Source organism: Lepidochelys olivacea (assembly GCF_965140295.1).
Source record: "Lepidochelys olivacea isolate rLepOli2 genome assembly, chromosome: 2".
In the NCBI taxonomy this organism is placed as follows: domain Eukaryota; kingdom Metazoa; phylum Chordata; order Testudines; family Cheloniidae; genus Lepidochelys; species Lepidochelys olivacea.
The window spans coordinates 243774123-243789906 of record NC_140412.1 but is presented as its reverse complement, the minus strand read 5'-3'; the positions used below and the strand labels follow the sequence as shown (position 1 = coordinate 243789906).

At 42.4% G+C, this 15784-nt stretch overlaps 1 protein-coding gene across 6 annotated transcripts in view; it reads right to left on the bottom strand.

Moving 5' to 3' along the window:
* The window catches only part of CCNY (cyclin Y), a 225212-nt gene that overhangs the window by 56342 nt on the left and 153086 nt on the right, over window positions 1-15784 (bottom strand). For 5 of the 6 annotated variants that reach the window (XM_084619271.1, XM_084619275.1, XM_084619272.1 and 2 more), the window contains one exon: window positions 13886-13920. The exons of the other annotated variant lie outside the window; for it this stretch is intronic. In XM_084619271.1, the coding sequence (XP_084475397.1) occupies window positions 13886-13920 (35 nt within the window). The remainder of the gene's footprint in view (window positions 1-13885; window positions 13921-15784) is intronic. 6 annotated transcript variants of the gene reach the window in all.

Here is a 15784-nt window from a genome sequence, read left to right as displayed (position 1 = left end):
CAGGAATCTCCCTAAGCTGAAGAGGCATCTGCTTTGTCCATCTTTCAATGTCATTAGCCCATCACAGGATGGGTAGAGCTTGAAGCCTGCAGGTTTCTAATCTGCCATGTTGAGAAGCCCTGTGTGGGGAAGTTTGTCCTGTAAATATTCCATCCAGATAGGTCAATATCACTCATGGAGGCTGTGTGCCACAGAATCAGAAGAGTTCTGAAGGCTTTATGAAGAGTGTGAAGAAATTTAGCCAAAGGCAAAAAGACCTAGCAGGTCAGACACTCACAGGGTTCCATCTTGCTGCCACAGGTGATAAGGGAGATCGTGACCACCCTAGCCCTCTCTCCTTTCATACAGGAGCACAGGGGTGCAGGCATGACCCTGAAGGATGCTGCTATTCAAAAAATTCTGATCTTGTACACAAGACTAAAGCTTACTCACAGTGGGATTCACACTTACATATAGTGGAAGAACCTGTAATTTGCCCTGATAATTCGTTCCTGAGCTGAGACTCTCTCTGCTATTTCAGCACATAACTCATTTCATGGTGAAATTAAACACCCATGGAAAACATGGGTTTTATCAAAAAGGTGCCAAAAACGTTTCAATTAAAAGTAACATCGAACTGCTACGGTCCCAATGAATCTGTGAGAAGCCACTCACCCTAATATCATAAATGATAAATGTGCCAGCAGATCATCAGGTGGCTTCCTAAAACAAGACGGTCTCTCAGCAGGAGTACTTCAGCCTACCAGAGGAACAAGATGTCTCAAGCAGAGGACATGGATGCCCTTTGGCTATATAAACACAATTCAGTGCATAGTCAGATCCATTTAGTCAAGGGCTCAGATCCACGGAGATGAGCACAGTATTTGCCTTGATTAACAGATCTAGTAGGCACTTTGTCCCTTCTTGTGGCCTTGAAAGACCCACAAAGAGGGATTTAGTAACCCTAAATTCTGGTGTTACATGGAGGTGGAACTACGAGGTCCTAACCACATCTAGGGTTTGTCAAAGCCACTCTTTAGGGAAGGCAGGAGGGTAGACAGGTGGAAAGTATGACCATGTAAAAAACAGAGTTAATTTTGGGTACAGTCTTAAAAGAAAACATTGAGGAGTATCAGGAAAGAAAAATAGCCTAAACTGGGCAGTGAGCTCCAGCGCTAGGTGCTAAAGTAACAGCTTCTAGTATTTAAAGACAAAACAGGAAGACTGACCTACAGACAAAGCAGTGAAGACAAAGATAATGAAGAACAAGGTTCATATTCCAGGCAGCAATTGATTGTTGAAGCTTGATTTCTAGCTTTTAACCATCCAGAAGTATATGACAGCTCACCATAAGGTATGTAAAATGAAGCAGTGTCCCAACCCATCTTTAAGAAAATGCCAGGATCAAAGGGATGAAGAAAGAGGGAGCTCTGAGTCTGGTTAGGGAACAGTTCTAGATGTGGTACTACAATTTTTTACTTACTGATGTACATGATGTTAGGAGGGGACCAGTAGCACTACTGGTGATGCTTGTCCGAAGCTCTGCACAGTAGATTACTAAGAAATAGATCTGCTTTAGGTCGAAGATAAACCAGATTCCTAAACATTTAAATTGTGATAGCATGACTTGCAGAAAGGGGAGAGCAAGGGGTAAAACTGGACTGAAATCAGCACATTAATGGGACAGTAGTTGCTATCTCAATTGTGGGGAGGCTAGCCCCTCCCTCTCTATAATAAAATACCACAGATCTCCAGAAACTGAAACCTAGGCCCTACAGCTAAAGGAAGACCTCAAATAGCATTAGGTTCTTTTCTAAGGCCTGGTCTACACTACGAGTTTATGTCGGATTTAGCAGAATTAAATCAAATTAACCCTGCACCCATCAACACAACAAAGCCATTTTTTTTTTTACATAAAGGGCTCTTAAAACCGATTTCTGTACTCCTCCCCGACGACGGGATTAGCGCTGAAATCGACATCGCCATTTCGAATTAGGGTTAGTGTGGATGCAATTAGAAGGTATTGGCCTCTGGGAGCTACCCCACAGTGCACCATTGCGACCACTCTGGACAGCACTCTGAACTCTGATGCACTGGCCAAGTGTACAGGAAAAGCCCCGGGAACCTTTGAATCTCCTTTCCTGTTTGACCAGGCGAGCTCATCAGCACAGGTGACCATGCAGTCCCAGAATCGAAAAAGAGCTCCAGCATGGACCAAACGGTAAGTACCGGATCTGATCGCTGTATGGGGAGAGGAATCCGTGCTATCAGAACTACGTTCCAAAAGACGAAATGCCAAAACATTTCAAAAAATTCTGAGGCCATGAGGGACAGAGGCTACAGCAGGGAGGCAACACAGTGCCGCGTGAAACTTAAGGAGCTCAGACAAACACACCAGAAAACCAAAGAATCAAATGGACACTCCGGGACAGAGCCCCAGACATTCTACGCTGAGCTGCATGCAGTTCTAGGGGGGGCTGCCACCACTACCCCACCCCAGTCCGTGGACTCCCATGATGGGGTACTCTCCGCCATGCCTAAGGATTTTGCGGATGCGGAAGATGGAGGAGGAGGAGGAGCAGCAGCTTGAGGAGGGCACACAGCACACCGTTCTCCCCGACAGCCACGATCTTTTTTATCACCCTGACCGAAATACCCTCCCAAGCCAACGAAGCCGGAGAAGGGAACTCTGGGGAGTGTACCTTTTAAAATATAATACATGTTATAAAAGCAAGCATTTTTTAACCATTAAGTAGCCCTGAGAACTTGGGATGCATTCATGGCCAGTATAAGATGCAAAATGCGACCTTGTACCAAAATCACATGTGCTATGTAATTTGAATAGTGTTATTCACCGTGAAAGAGTATAGCCATTGCTCTGTAAATGTACCTTTTAAAATACTGCACTCCCTTTTTTCCCCCAGCAGCTGCAAATGTTTCAAGCCTCCCTCCTCCGTCCCAAAGGCTATCTCAGATAAGACGGCAAAAAAAAAAAAAACCAAACGTGCGATGACGTTCTCTGAGCTCATGCAGTCGTCCGGCACTGGCAGAGCTCAGCAGAATGTGTGGAGGGACACAATAGCAGAGTACAGGACAGTGGCTGATGAACGTGAGGGAGAGGTGGCGGCAGGAAGATCAGAGGAGGCATGATGCAATGCTGGGATCAAACGGACATGCTCTGGCGTCTGGTGGAGGTTCATGAATGGCAGCAGGATCACAGACTGCTGCTGCAGCCCCTGTTTAACCGCCCTCCCTCCTCCCCAAGTTCCATCGCCTCCTCACCCAGATGCCCAAGAACGCGGGGGGGAGGCGGCTCCGGGCACCCAACCACTCCACCTTAGTGGACAGCCCAAGCAACAGAAGGCTGGCATTCAACAAGTTTTAAAGTGGCCTTTTCCTACCTCCTCCCACACCCCACCTGGGCTACCTTGTGAGTTATCTCCCTATTTTTATAATCAATTAATAAAGAATACATGTTTTTTAAACGATAGTGACTTTATTTCTTTTGCAAGCAGGCATGAAACTGGTTTTCAAAGCTTCTCTGATGCGCAGCACTTCCTCCTGTGCTCTTCTAACCGCCCTGGTGTCTGGCTGCGCGTATTCAGCAGCCAGGCGATTTGCCTTAACCTCCCACCCCACCATAAATGTCTCCCCCTTACTCTCACAGAGATTGTGGAGCACACAGCAAGCAGCAATAACAACGGGAATATTGGTTTCGCTGAGGTCTGAGCGAGTCAGTAAACTGCGCCAGCGCGCCTTTAAACGTCCAAATGCACATTCTACCATCATTCTGCACTTGCTCAGCCTGTAGTTGAACAGCTCCTGACCACTGTCCAGGGTGCCTGTGTACAGCTTCATGAGCCAGGGCAACGATAACTATAGGCATTTCAACATCCACAGCAGTTATTTTCTGGTCTGGGAAGTAAGTCCCTTCCTGCAGCTGTTTAAACAGACCAGAATTCCTGAAGACACGAGCGTCATGAACCTTTCCCGGCCATCCACGTTGATGTTGGTGAAACGTCCCTTGTGATCCACCAGTGCTTGCAGCACCATTGAAAAGTACCCCTTGCGGTTTATGTACTGGCTGCCCTGGTGGTCCAGTAGCAAGATAGGGATATAGGTTCCGTCTATAGTCCCACCACAGTTAGGGAATCCCATTGCAGCAAAGCCAACTAGTATGACCTGCACATTTCCCAGAGTCACTACCTTTGATAGCAGCAGCCCAATGATTGCATTGGCTACTTGCATCACAGCACTCCCACAGTAGATTTGCCCACTCCAAACTGATTACCGACTGACCGGTAGCTGTCTGGCATTGCTATTGACACTCACTTGTGAACTGTGAGGGCTGCTCTCATCTTGGTATTCTTGCGCTTCAGGGCAGGGGAAAGCAAGTCACAAAGTTCCATGAAAGTGCCCTTATGCATGCGAAAGTTTCGGAGCCACTATGCATCATCCCACACCTGCAACACTATGCTTGTTTCCTGTGCCCAGAATCGGCGTTCCATGGCATGAGCCTGCCCCAGTAACACCATGATCTTCAAATTGCTGGGGACCACGGTCCTCATCACCACGCAGCCGTCACCTCCTTGCCTGGTTTTTCAGGTGCTGGTTCTGCATAAACTGCATAATAATGCGCGAGGTGTTTACAATGGTCATAACTGCTGCGGTGAGCTGAATGGGCTCCACGCTTGCAGTGCTATGGCGTCTGCTTGGGCAATCCAGGGAAAAGGGCGCGAAATGATTGTCTGTTGTTGCTTTCACAGAGGGAGGGAGGATTGAGTGATGACATTTACTCATAACCCCCGCGACAAATTTTTGGCCCCATCAGGCATTGGGAGCTCAGCTCAGAATTCCAAGGGGCAGCGGGGACTGCGGGATAGCTACCCACAGTGCACCGCTCGGAATGTCGACACTTGCCACAGTTCTGTGGACGCAGACCACTGAATTAATGTGCTTAGTGTGGACGCATGCACTCGACTTTATACAATCTGTTCCCAAAAATCGACTTCTGCAAAATCGGAGTACTTTCGTAGTGTAGACATGGCCCAAGCCACAATCAGCAAATGGGGGTTGAAGGAACGGGTAAAGAATTGCTTTGGAGTCCTATTTTCACAGGTCAAAAAGATGTGCTTCTGAAGCGTCCATGCAGATTTCTTTGGCTGGCGAGGATTTTAGCTCTTTCCTCCATGAAAGGTCAGGGTCATCAACGTTTTACCAAATTTAGTTAGAGGACAGAGCTGGCATATAAAACAGTGTGTATTTAATGAGATTTGTAAGGAAGAGGCATACAAAGCGGAGAAATGTGTTAGACTTGTTACAGCACCTGAATATTTTAGAATGTTCCTATAAAATATGCAGGTGCTGTAACAAGTACTTTCATTTCAGCCAGGAGCTTTTCGAGCTGTTAAAATCAACTGTTTTGTCACAGGACATTCGTAACTCTAAGGGAACACTGTTGCTCTATTTGGCACCATATTCCACCTTGTTACTTTCATAACTTCCAATCCAATAAAAGATATTACCTCACCTACCTTGTCTTCTCTCTCTCTGTGTTTATGTTTTTTATTTTTTATAGTTCTCTGTATGAACTGTTCAGATCTTAAACACAAGGTGTCTTACCCAAACCAGAACAGCTCTAAGACCGATGCTCGCTGAAAAAAGACAAAAATCACAAGCTTTGCAGATTGTATCACAGTTGTTGTTGTTGTTGTGAGAAGACAAGACAAAATGTAAACTGCTTCATATTCAGTCAGTGCAAAAGGATAAATCCCTCTGGGGCCTGATTTAAAAATGACTGAAAAAGTTAAAATGAGATTTGCAGGATTTTGTTTTTTGTCGGTGTTTTTAAACCAAAAGGCACTGCAAGTTATTTATCTGCCATCAGCTCCAGGAAAGTAGAGGCTGGTGACATCCAAAAACAAGTAGGCAAAACTGGCGTGTAAAGGAATGTCAGGAGCCAACTTACAGCAAGAGGTTAAGACTGGGACTGTTTCTGACTCAAACAGGACAGGACAAAGCCTATTCTGAGGACTCTCCATTGCGTCAGGCTATGATTTAGGCCATGTCTACATTAGTGAGTTATAGTGGCTCAGCTGTGCTGATGCAGCTGTCCCACTGTAAGATCACTTGTGTAACTACTCTATGCTGATGGTAGAGAGCACTCCCACTGACACAATAAAACCACCTCAACGACTGGCGGCAGCCATGTCGGCTGGAGTCCCGCAGCCATTCTGCTGTGTACACTGCCACGTATGCCGGCAAAACTTATGTCACTTCGGGGTGTGTTTTTTTCATACCACAGAGTGACATAAGTTTTGTCAGCATAAGTGGCAATGTAAACATGGTCTCTGTTCTGATACCCGTTTTCTTCACTGAAGCAACATGATTTTATGCGTCAGTGAGAGAAACTAGCCAAAATTAGTCAAACTACACAATACCGTGACTCGTAGCATGCTGCACAATATGACCGAACCCTTCCATGAATGGCTACATGCTTATAGTTGTCTCAATGAACAGAAGCAGCAGGAGAAACTCTCTTTGTATTGAAGCTTGGTCTACACTATGAATTTATGTCGGTATAACTACGTTGCCCGGGGTGTGGGGGTGACATAGTTATACTGACCTAACCCCAGTGTAGACAGCACTATGTTGATGGGAGAGCTTCTCGCATCGACATAGCTACTGCCTCTCGGGGAAGCGGAGTACCTATCCCAATGGGCGACTCTCTCCCACTGGTGTAGGTAGTTTCTTTGATGCTGCACTGCTGTAACTGTAGTTAAGCCCTAAGTTGTACTTTGATAATGGTGGCGTCTTCACTACAAAACACAATCCAGTTTAACCAATTATTCAACTCCATTGCACATAACCATCCTATCACATGGTCTGGTGCCATCCTTAGCTTATTAGGCTGACCCACATTTTAACCTGGTTCAAAAACAGTGCCCTAGCCTAGGTCTTTACTGGGGTGTAAGCACAGTTTTTGAACCCAACTGTAGTATAGTTTGGCCCCAGACACACAGACTATGCAATCCACATGAGAGCATAGTTGAGCTCCAAATGAGTTTATTAACAGTTCATAAATTTTGTTTCTGTAGCATACACAGGGCCTTCCTTAACTACTGATAACACACATCCAATTCTAGCAACGGGTTTTAGAGACTCAGGATCTCCTTGGGAACTAACAGCATGTCAGAGACCCAAGTTTACATAGCATGTAAGTGGTTACATCGTGCAACAGCAGAAGGCGGCCTTTGCTATACTTCCAGTACAGCAATAAACACTCAGTAACTTCTTTAGGAACTACTACATGTGCTACTCTTCCCCTTTTAAAAATGGTGAGTCAAACACAACTGACGGCTACATTCTAATATCTCACCCTTCACAAAGTTTTTTCATTTCACATCAAAATGACACTCAGTCTCCTGGTTGGTAGGGCAAGTGGATGAGGAGAAGATCTGCCTCTTGCACAGGAAAGGAGCAAAGAGCAGATTAGGCAATCTATACAGAAGAAAGTGCAGTAGCCTCTCAGTAGTCTCTAATTCATCTCCCAGTAAGTAATACTAAAAAAAAATCTTAAGGAGACAGGCACACAATATTTGAACTGGCATTATAAACCTCCACAGTCATCGTTGGCCTTGGGCATTCCAGATAATAAATCAACAGTAATATTTCAGTTAAATCCTGCTTTTCATCCCAAAGAATCAAACTGCTTTACAAACTCTGGCCCCAGTTCAGCACATGCCTAACTTTAAGCACAGGTACCCCGGTGAAGTGGATCCTGCAATGTGATCCAGACAAGACCCTTGCAATCACACAGAATCCCAATGAAGTTAGTGGGGCTTCACATGGGTGCAAGAGTCTACCTGTGTGGATCAGGTTAAAGGATCAGGGCACTGGAAAACATCCATTTCTGGAATGGACAGTGGCAGCAAGTACACAATAGCAAAGAGATGAAATTTTGTTCAGGACAACACACTCGCAGCATAATTGCATGTGGAACATAGTCCATCCACCTTGGAAGGATAAAGAGGTGAGAAAAGCCTGCTGGGATTTGAACCTGTAGTTCCAGAGAGTCTAGGTGGTAGAAGTCAACGTTAAGACCATCAAGCAATCCCCTCCAGCATCATCTTGTTCTTACAAAGCATAAGGGTGATCCAAACTTTAGAATCCAAAAGATGCTTAAGAGAAATGTTGTATCTTCTTCCACTGAGGATAATTCCTCCTTTAGAAATATTTCCCTTATGGAAAAAAGGTTTATTTTTAGGATGCTACTGCTCCTAAAACTACTAAGATTAGAATGTGTATTGCCAGAGTAGAAGAGAGAAAGATCTTTGTAAAGTGGAGCATTTTCATGACCTCCAGGGGGGAAAAATCCTACACATCCAACTTGACAGAGAAAACAAAAATCCCCTTCCTCCCAAGTCAGGTACTGCAAAAAATAAAATAAGCCTTCCTGTTTGCCTTCCTTCTGAAGGCGGAGATACTGAAGTCATCACTCCCTCAGCGAAGAGGAAATGCAAGCATCTTTTTCTCCCCTCAAGTCGTTTGACAAAGGGCAAGACTACATTAAAACGCTGCATCAGCGCAGCTGCAATGATGCAGCCAGGCCACTGCAGTGCTTTAATGAAGATGCTCTATACTGATGGGAGAGGTCTCTCCTGTCGGCATACTTCACTCACCTCCCCGAAAAGCAGAAGCTATCTGAGCGGGAGAAGCTCTCCTGCCGCCATAGTGCTGTCTACAGTGGAGGTTAGGTGGGTATAACTACATTGCTCAGGGATGTGGATTTTTCACACTCCTAGCAACGTAGTTACACTGATATAGGTCTGTAGTGTAGACCAGACCTAAGTCACACACTTAGTAAATTGAGACAGATAGCAGATTAAAGGACAAGTGAAGAATGGAGAAGCATTAAAGGTGTAACAAAAATCTTGATCATCAATTCAGTCCGAAAGGAAAACAGAATCTGCTGCAAATGCTTGAGATAAAAATTGGCTGGAGGAAAACATGAACAGCTGATACAAGGTGGCTTACCTCCCTTGTTAGCAGCTTATTCTGAAAATTCCCACTTAGGTGAGCATTGGAGTGGTATGTGGGATTCAGCACAATCCTAAATCAAGTCATCTCAGTGTCTTTTTGGGGAAGGGTGTGAGAGACTGCTACACCAGAGAAATCATCCCTCTATTTTAATTGGTTTTAAAACAAACAAACAAACAAACAAAAACATTAACACAGTTGCTGGATCCTTCAAGCCCACTTAATGACAAGGTACAATAAAAACTCTGCAGCTACCTACACCAGACAAAGTTCAGTAAATCGCAGTAATTCTAGATCCCACTGTTTGTGTTTGGGTAAATGGAAATGATTCACCCAGCAGAAGTACTTTATAAAAGAGAGCATGCTAGTGACTATGCTGAAAAGGTACATTTGAAGGGAAGAGACAACAGGAAACCAGATCAAAAGAAGCATAATTGGCCATTTGATAACCTTGCAACTAAACTGCCAGAAAACTATTTCAGGAAACTGTGACAAGTTTGCTAAATATGACAACAAAAAGGAGCCATAACTACAAAGCTCCTGAATTACAATCACATTTTGTGTAAAAACGGACATGTTTTATTATAAAAAACTAAAATTGTACAGAAAAATTGTGTTTCCCAAGATTTCTCTTTCTGATTGCAGCTTACTTGTCATACCTGAACTCACAGGAGACGTTTAAACACTAATCAGTGGCTCGCAACCAGGGGTACATGTACCTTGGGGGGGGGGGTACTCAGAGGTGTTCCAGGGCGTATATGAACTCATCTAGATAGTTGCCTTCTTTTACAACAGGCTACATAAAAAGCACCAGTGAAGTCAGTACAAACTAAAATTTCATGCTTATTTATACTGCTCTATATACTAAAAACTGAAATGTAGGCAAAATATTTATATTCCAATTCATTTATTTACAATTGTATGGTAAAAATGAGAAAGTAAGCAATTTTTCAGTAGTAGTGTGCTGTGACACTTTTGTATTTTTATATCTGATTTTGTAAGCAAGTAATTTTTAAGTGAGACAAATCAGACTCCTGAACCAGGTACAGTAGTCTGGAAAGATAGAGAGCCACTATACTAGCTCAAACTATTAAAATGCTGTACAGAAAATAACAATATTCTAGGTGCCAATCTTCCTGGTTACAGGTCACAGAAGGAGAATAAGTACAGGTAGAAATTTTAAAACCTAACAATGATCTTGGAGAGAAATAACTTGCAAGAAAGGAGCGTTTTCCTCTGTATTGTGACAAGCAGCTTTTGTACAAGGGAAGCAAAACAACCACCCAGAGTTTATGTCCTCTTGCCTGTTCCCTGCAGCACATGTGGGCAAGTCAGTTAGGAAACAGATTACTTATTACGGTGCCAAACAAAGCCAACTCCTCTTACAAACATGCCTTAATAAGCATAGAAAGATGAGCCTGGTGCCAGAGAGACTAAGTAATCGATAGAGTACACGAACAATACTTGCTTTACCCTTAAACATTGTCTATAATTTGCCACATTAAGCTGTTGGCAAATTGCAGCATCTTAAGCTATTTACTCCCATTCACTTCAAATAAGGAGATCAGTTCCTTCTGGCCTTAAAAATCATAGTTCCTTCTGCCCTTAAAAATCTAGGAGCCACCTTAGTTTACTATGTTTAGAAGTACCCAAGCAACATTTGCAAGTGTGATCTCCAATTTTGGGTGCCCAACTTTAGAAATCTGAAGCCTGATTATTTAGGAGGTGCTGAGCACCCTCAGCTACTCCTGACATCAGTTTGAGTTATGGTTATTCAGTACCCATGAAAATCAAGCCTTAAGTTTCTGAAGTTCAGCAGCACTCCACAACTGAGGAATGTCCAAAATCAGGGGCCACTTCTGAACATTTAGGCCACTTGGCCCTTATGCTCTTAAGCATATGAAGCATAGCTAACTCCTATGGAGTGGTTACTCATCTGTAAGAACAAAACTCGTAGTTACGGGAATTTTTCGGCAAGAAAGGAACAGCTGTCAAGAAAATTCTTTAGTTTTCCAATTTACGATAGGGATTGGTAAAAATACATTAAGGTAGAACACTGATATTCAATTATGTTACGGAGGATTACCTTAAGCACCAATGGAATCCTAGTAAACACTTTTTCCTCCCCTACATAAAAGTAGCAGTTTTAACCCTGTGTGTAGCCTGTTCATGCCACCATTTCGGTCTTCTGCTTTACCTTTTGGTCAAAGTGAAGTCTGGCAAGTAGCCCATGTAACACCGTTTAACTTACTAAACTATAAGAGGAGGATAAAACAAAGTAAAATCCAGTTTAGTAAAGGGGATGGCAGTTTTTTTGAAGCATTCACATTAGTTCTACTGTGATTATTTTTCAACCATTTAAAACATTCGTGCTGAGCACACTTTAGAATTTATCACATGGGTGAATATGTTGGCACATGTCTTAGTAGAACAATCCTGGATATTTGTAGCTCTGCCTAGGAATTCTGAGTTAGCAAGTCTCCAGCATAGCATTTTCCAGAACTGCTGTCAATAACGAACCAGCTGCTAAGACCACTTCCAGGTTTCCCCTCTCCGCCCCCTTCAGCAGATCTGATACTAATTATTTAGCCATCTCTTACTGAAAGTCACTGTTGCACTCAAGATAAGAAGGGCTCAAGCACAAGGATAACTGGGCCCTGTTAATCTTTCCTCCTCTTTATTTATTTGCCTGGGTGCTGAACAAGTCTAGCAGGAAGCAATTTCTGTACATGCATACTGCACACACACAGTACTATTGACTTGTCAACACTGTAGTGTCAAGCAGCTGCTTCTGTAGCCAGAAATGATATTTTACACAGGAAAATCACCTGACTGGTATCCAGAAGTTATCTGAAATCTTTAATTTCCATACACCTGGAGTTTGTAAATTAATTTCATTTAACCAAGCCTGAAAAAAGATCAAGTTGTAGGAATTTTATTTAACATTTTGAACGCCATCAGTAAGAAGGGAAATAAGGACATGCAAATTACCATAACAAAATATTCCATCTTTCAGGCTCTACATCATTCTGTCCTGCTGCAGCTGCTTAGTCCCACATACAGTTGATGGTTTGTCATGCACTATACTCTTACACCTATCATAAAACCCCCCTGGGAGCATGCTGTCAGCCTTAAAAGGATCAGTTTTCAGTCCTTTTAAAAATTAATACCACACATTTTTCAAAGTTTCGTTATTCTTCTTCTTTGGAATATAAAATAGGAAAACTTAAAAAACCAGAAAAATACACACACACACACTTTTTTATATAAACACACTTTGGATGAGTGGGGGAGAAAGAGGATTTCTCTCAAGGCTTTGGCAAGGTTCTGCAGTAACTGTAAAGTCAAAATGTGGGGCGAGATTCTGTGCTGCTCTCCTAAGCGCAGGTCTTCACTGCAATTGGGAGGAGTGGTTGCAGCATATTTAGACATATCCAAGATCTAGCTAGACCAAAGCTCGCTTGACTAACAACAGCAGTGAAGCCGCAGCAACAGTGGCAAGTATGTAAAGTCAGAGCCTGTCTTCATTTTTACCAGAGGAATTCTCCTCCAGCTGGGATAAGCTTTTATAGCCTCTTTATTCTACTTTAGCCCTTTTACAGGTTGTAAACGGGCCAGGGTAGGGATGAGAATCCCACCCATTGTGAGTGATGCAGTGGCAAAGCAAGTCAGGAGACAGTTAGCTGTGTTACCTGTCTGGACAATGAGGACTTAAAAGAAGAAAAAATAAGTTTTGTGTTAATGTGCTCACTGGCAGTTATTCAGCACATATCAGTAAATTTACAGGACTCCAATACTGTGCATTGTTATAATATGACTTTCAAAGTAGTTTCAGTGCAAACTATTCTCATATGCAGGTAAACAATAAAAACTAGTATTTTAGAAGAAAAATATTTGTTGGTCCAGTGTTGTCAAATCTCGCAATTTTGAAGCCTTCCATATTCTGTTTTTCTTAAAGCCTCAGCTCTTGAAATTACATAAGCAACTCAGCTTTTTATTTTATTTATTTATTTTAAATTAAATGTTTAGACCTCATGGTGGTAGAGAAAACCTTGAAAATGTGACCCAAGTGCACATTAATGGCTCAGAAACCAGGAGGCATATAAAAAGAACCTCCCAATTTTATGTTATTGACACATCTTATGATTTATTGGGACATGACTCACGATTTTTGAATATTTGGGGTTGGCAATATTGCTGGTTACACTGGGGATAATCCTTGATCTATAAAGCTCCTAAGGTGCTAAGGTAATAAAGAGAATGATAATAAAGGTCCTGATCCTGTCCCTAACACAGTCAACTGGAGTTTTGCTCTTGATGTCACCGGCAGCAGCCCCACAATGTATTCATTTGAAAAGAATACAAGAAAGAAAAACGTAGAGGATAAATATTAAGACATCTAACTACTCCAACATTTACCATATATTACATATATGTTCTGCAATGCATCCCATCAGTTTGGACCTTAATAGCCCTTTTCAAAAATAATAGTGATACTCTACAGACTCTCCACATAATATAAATTTACACACTGCAAGCACATTTTTAAGTTCTGAGTTTTTCAAAAAAATATTAATCTGAAATAATATTGTGACCCACGCTAACACAGTGTGGCTCTCTGTCCCTTCTAGTGGCCATGCCACATATACAGGGTTGTGTGAATGCTACTAATTCCAAGCTAATGGAACTGGCCCTTTAGCTCAAATAGTGAAGGCCCATGCTTTTACATACTGAGGTCCATGGTTCAGTCCCCAGAGGCAACATTATACTCTCTCACACACAAGGGATTTACTTACAAAGACTCTTAGTTCTGCATAATATAGACAACAATGTGTATGAAGCCGCACAGGGAGACATTTTCACTTACGTGGTTTATATAGAGACTCTTGCGTTTTTCTCTCACTGCAAAAACATAAAATGTAATAGAAATATTATATGACTGTATTTTGTCTCAGTTAAGCTTCTGTTACACCATTTTTACGATCAAAAGTAGGAAGGTATCTATGTGTAACATCATTATTGCACTAACCAAGTTCACTCATTATTTGAGCACAGAAGGAACATCTCATATACCTGGACACTTAAAGGCATTTAAATTCTGCATTGTGCTGGATGATTAAAATTCTCATCTGTTTGGATATTTCACTACGACTGCGTGCATTGGAACTCTGCCTCCTAAAATCAGTTGGTGCAACTCTGCAGCCATTACTCATCCTGAGTAGTTGTTCTGAAGTCAATGGGACTACTCAATGAGTAACTCCTACTCAACATGAGTAACCGCTGCATGATCAGGCCCACTGTTATCAGACAAAATGCTTACAAGCAAAGGAGCAAGCTAAAATAAACTTTAATGTTACAACTGATTTTATATACTGGTTTAATTTTTGTGAATATTTTTCCTATTGACTCATCCCTTAGCCAGCCTGTGGAGCTCTGTTCAACAACTGTGATAACGCTGCAGTAACATATCAACCAAATTGTGGAATTAAACTAAAAATGGTTTAATGTCATAGGTGATTAAAGGCACTTTGGTGTGCTTGGTCCTGTTCTCTATTTTCTCTCTTACACTACGCCCACCACCGTGGTATCTGAGCATCTTCCAGAAGCACCTTAAGAGACAACTAGCATCAGTCATGTGAGAGTCTCTTTTTCTCACTTCCTCTCCCTGGGAGGAATACTACGTATGGATTTTTTTAAACACTTTTTACACATTTTGATTCTATGTCTGCACGTATTCACACGCACGATTTCAGTGTATTCATATGTGCAACCTTGTTAACGGGTCGCTGTTAAAGAACACTTATTTTGTTAAGTGTATTTGATTGTGCAGTTTTCAAAACACAGCGGGGGGATTCTGATTAGCTAGTAAGCAGTTAAGCAGCTTGCTCGTCCTTCTGCTGAAATGCTGTTCTTTCTATTCTGAAGCTCCAGTCAGGGTGTTATTCCATCAATTAAGTAAATAATAAATCTAAGAAAATATCTACCATCATTTAGTTACTTAACACCAGGCCAAAGTATTTTTCTATTGTGTAATACAATGTAAGTGATGTAAATAATTTTCACAAGCTGCAGGCAGACACTTTACCAAGCACAGATGTAATTTCATAATGGCAAAATTTATTTTGTACTTGATCAAAACTTTACTTGCACACAATTAAATATCTAGGAGCATAACTTTGTTCACTGCGTTCATACTGCATGCTGTGGCATGCAACAAAATTAGTGACAAAATGCCTCTGAGCCCTGTGTCAATATTTCAGTTTATCGGCTTTTCCTGATCCCCCACTCTTCTCTTTCCATGTTCTTGCTCCCACCCTCCACATCATTTGGTGCCCTCACCGTTGTATGATGCTCTAGTTGCTGAAGTATTGCACTTACTGCTCATTCACCCATGCCATTTACCATCTTCCAATGCTGGACAGACGGACACAGACACACCCCTCACTCTGCAGATTCTCTCTCCTTGTGAGACCCAAATTGATCTTTTTCCTCATCTTTTCCCAAAGGAAAGTAAACTTCATTGAGCTTTATTCTCCAGTGGAGGACCACAGAGAGTCAGGCAGGACTCTCTAATTCTGCGCTGCCCAGCACTGACGCAAGGTGTATGATCCCTCAAGAAACCTTTGCCGGGAGCATCAGGCACAGCAGAACTCCACTCTGTCACACTTCCTTCCTATTCTACCCAAAACAAACCCCCTTCACATTAGGAATAAGGACATCTGGTACAGGAGATGGCAAAGCCACTTGTGCCAGCTTTTCACCAACA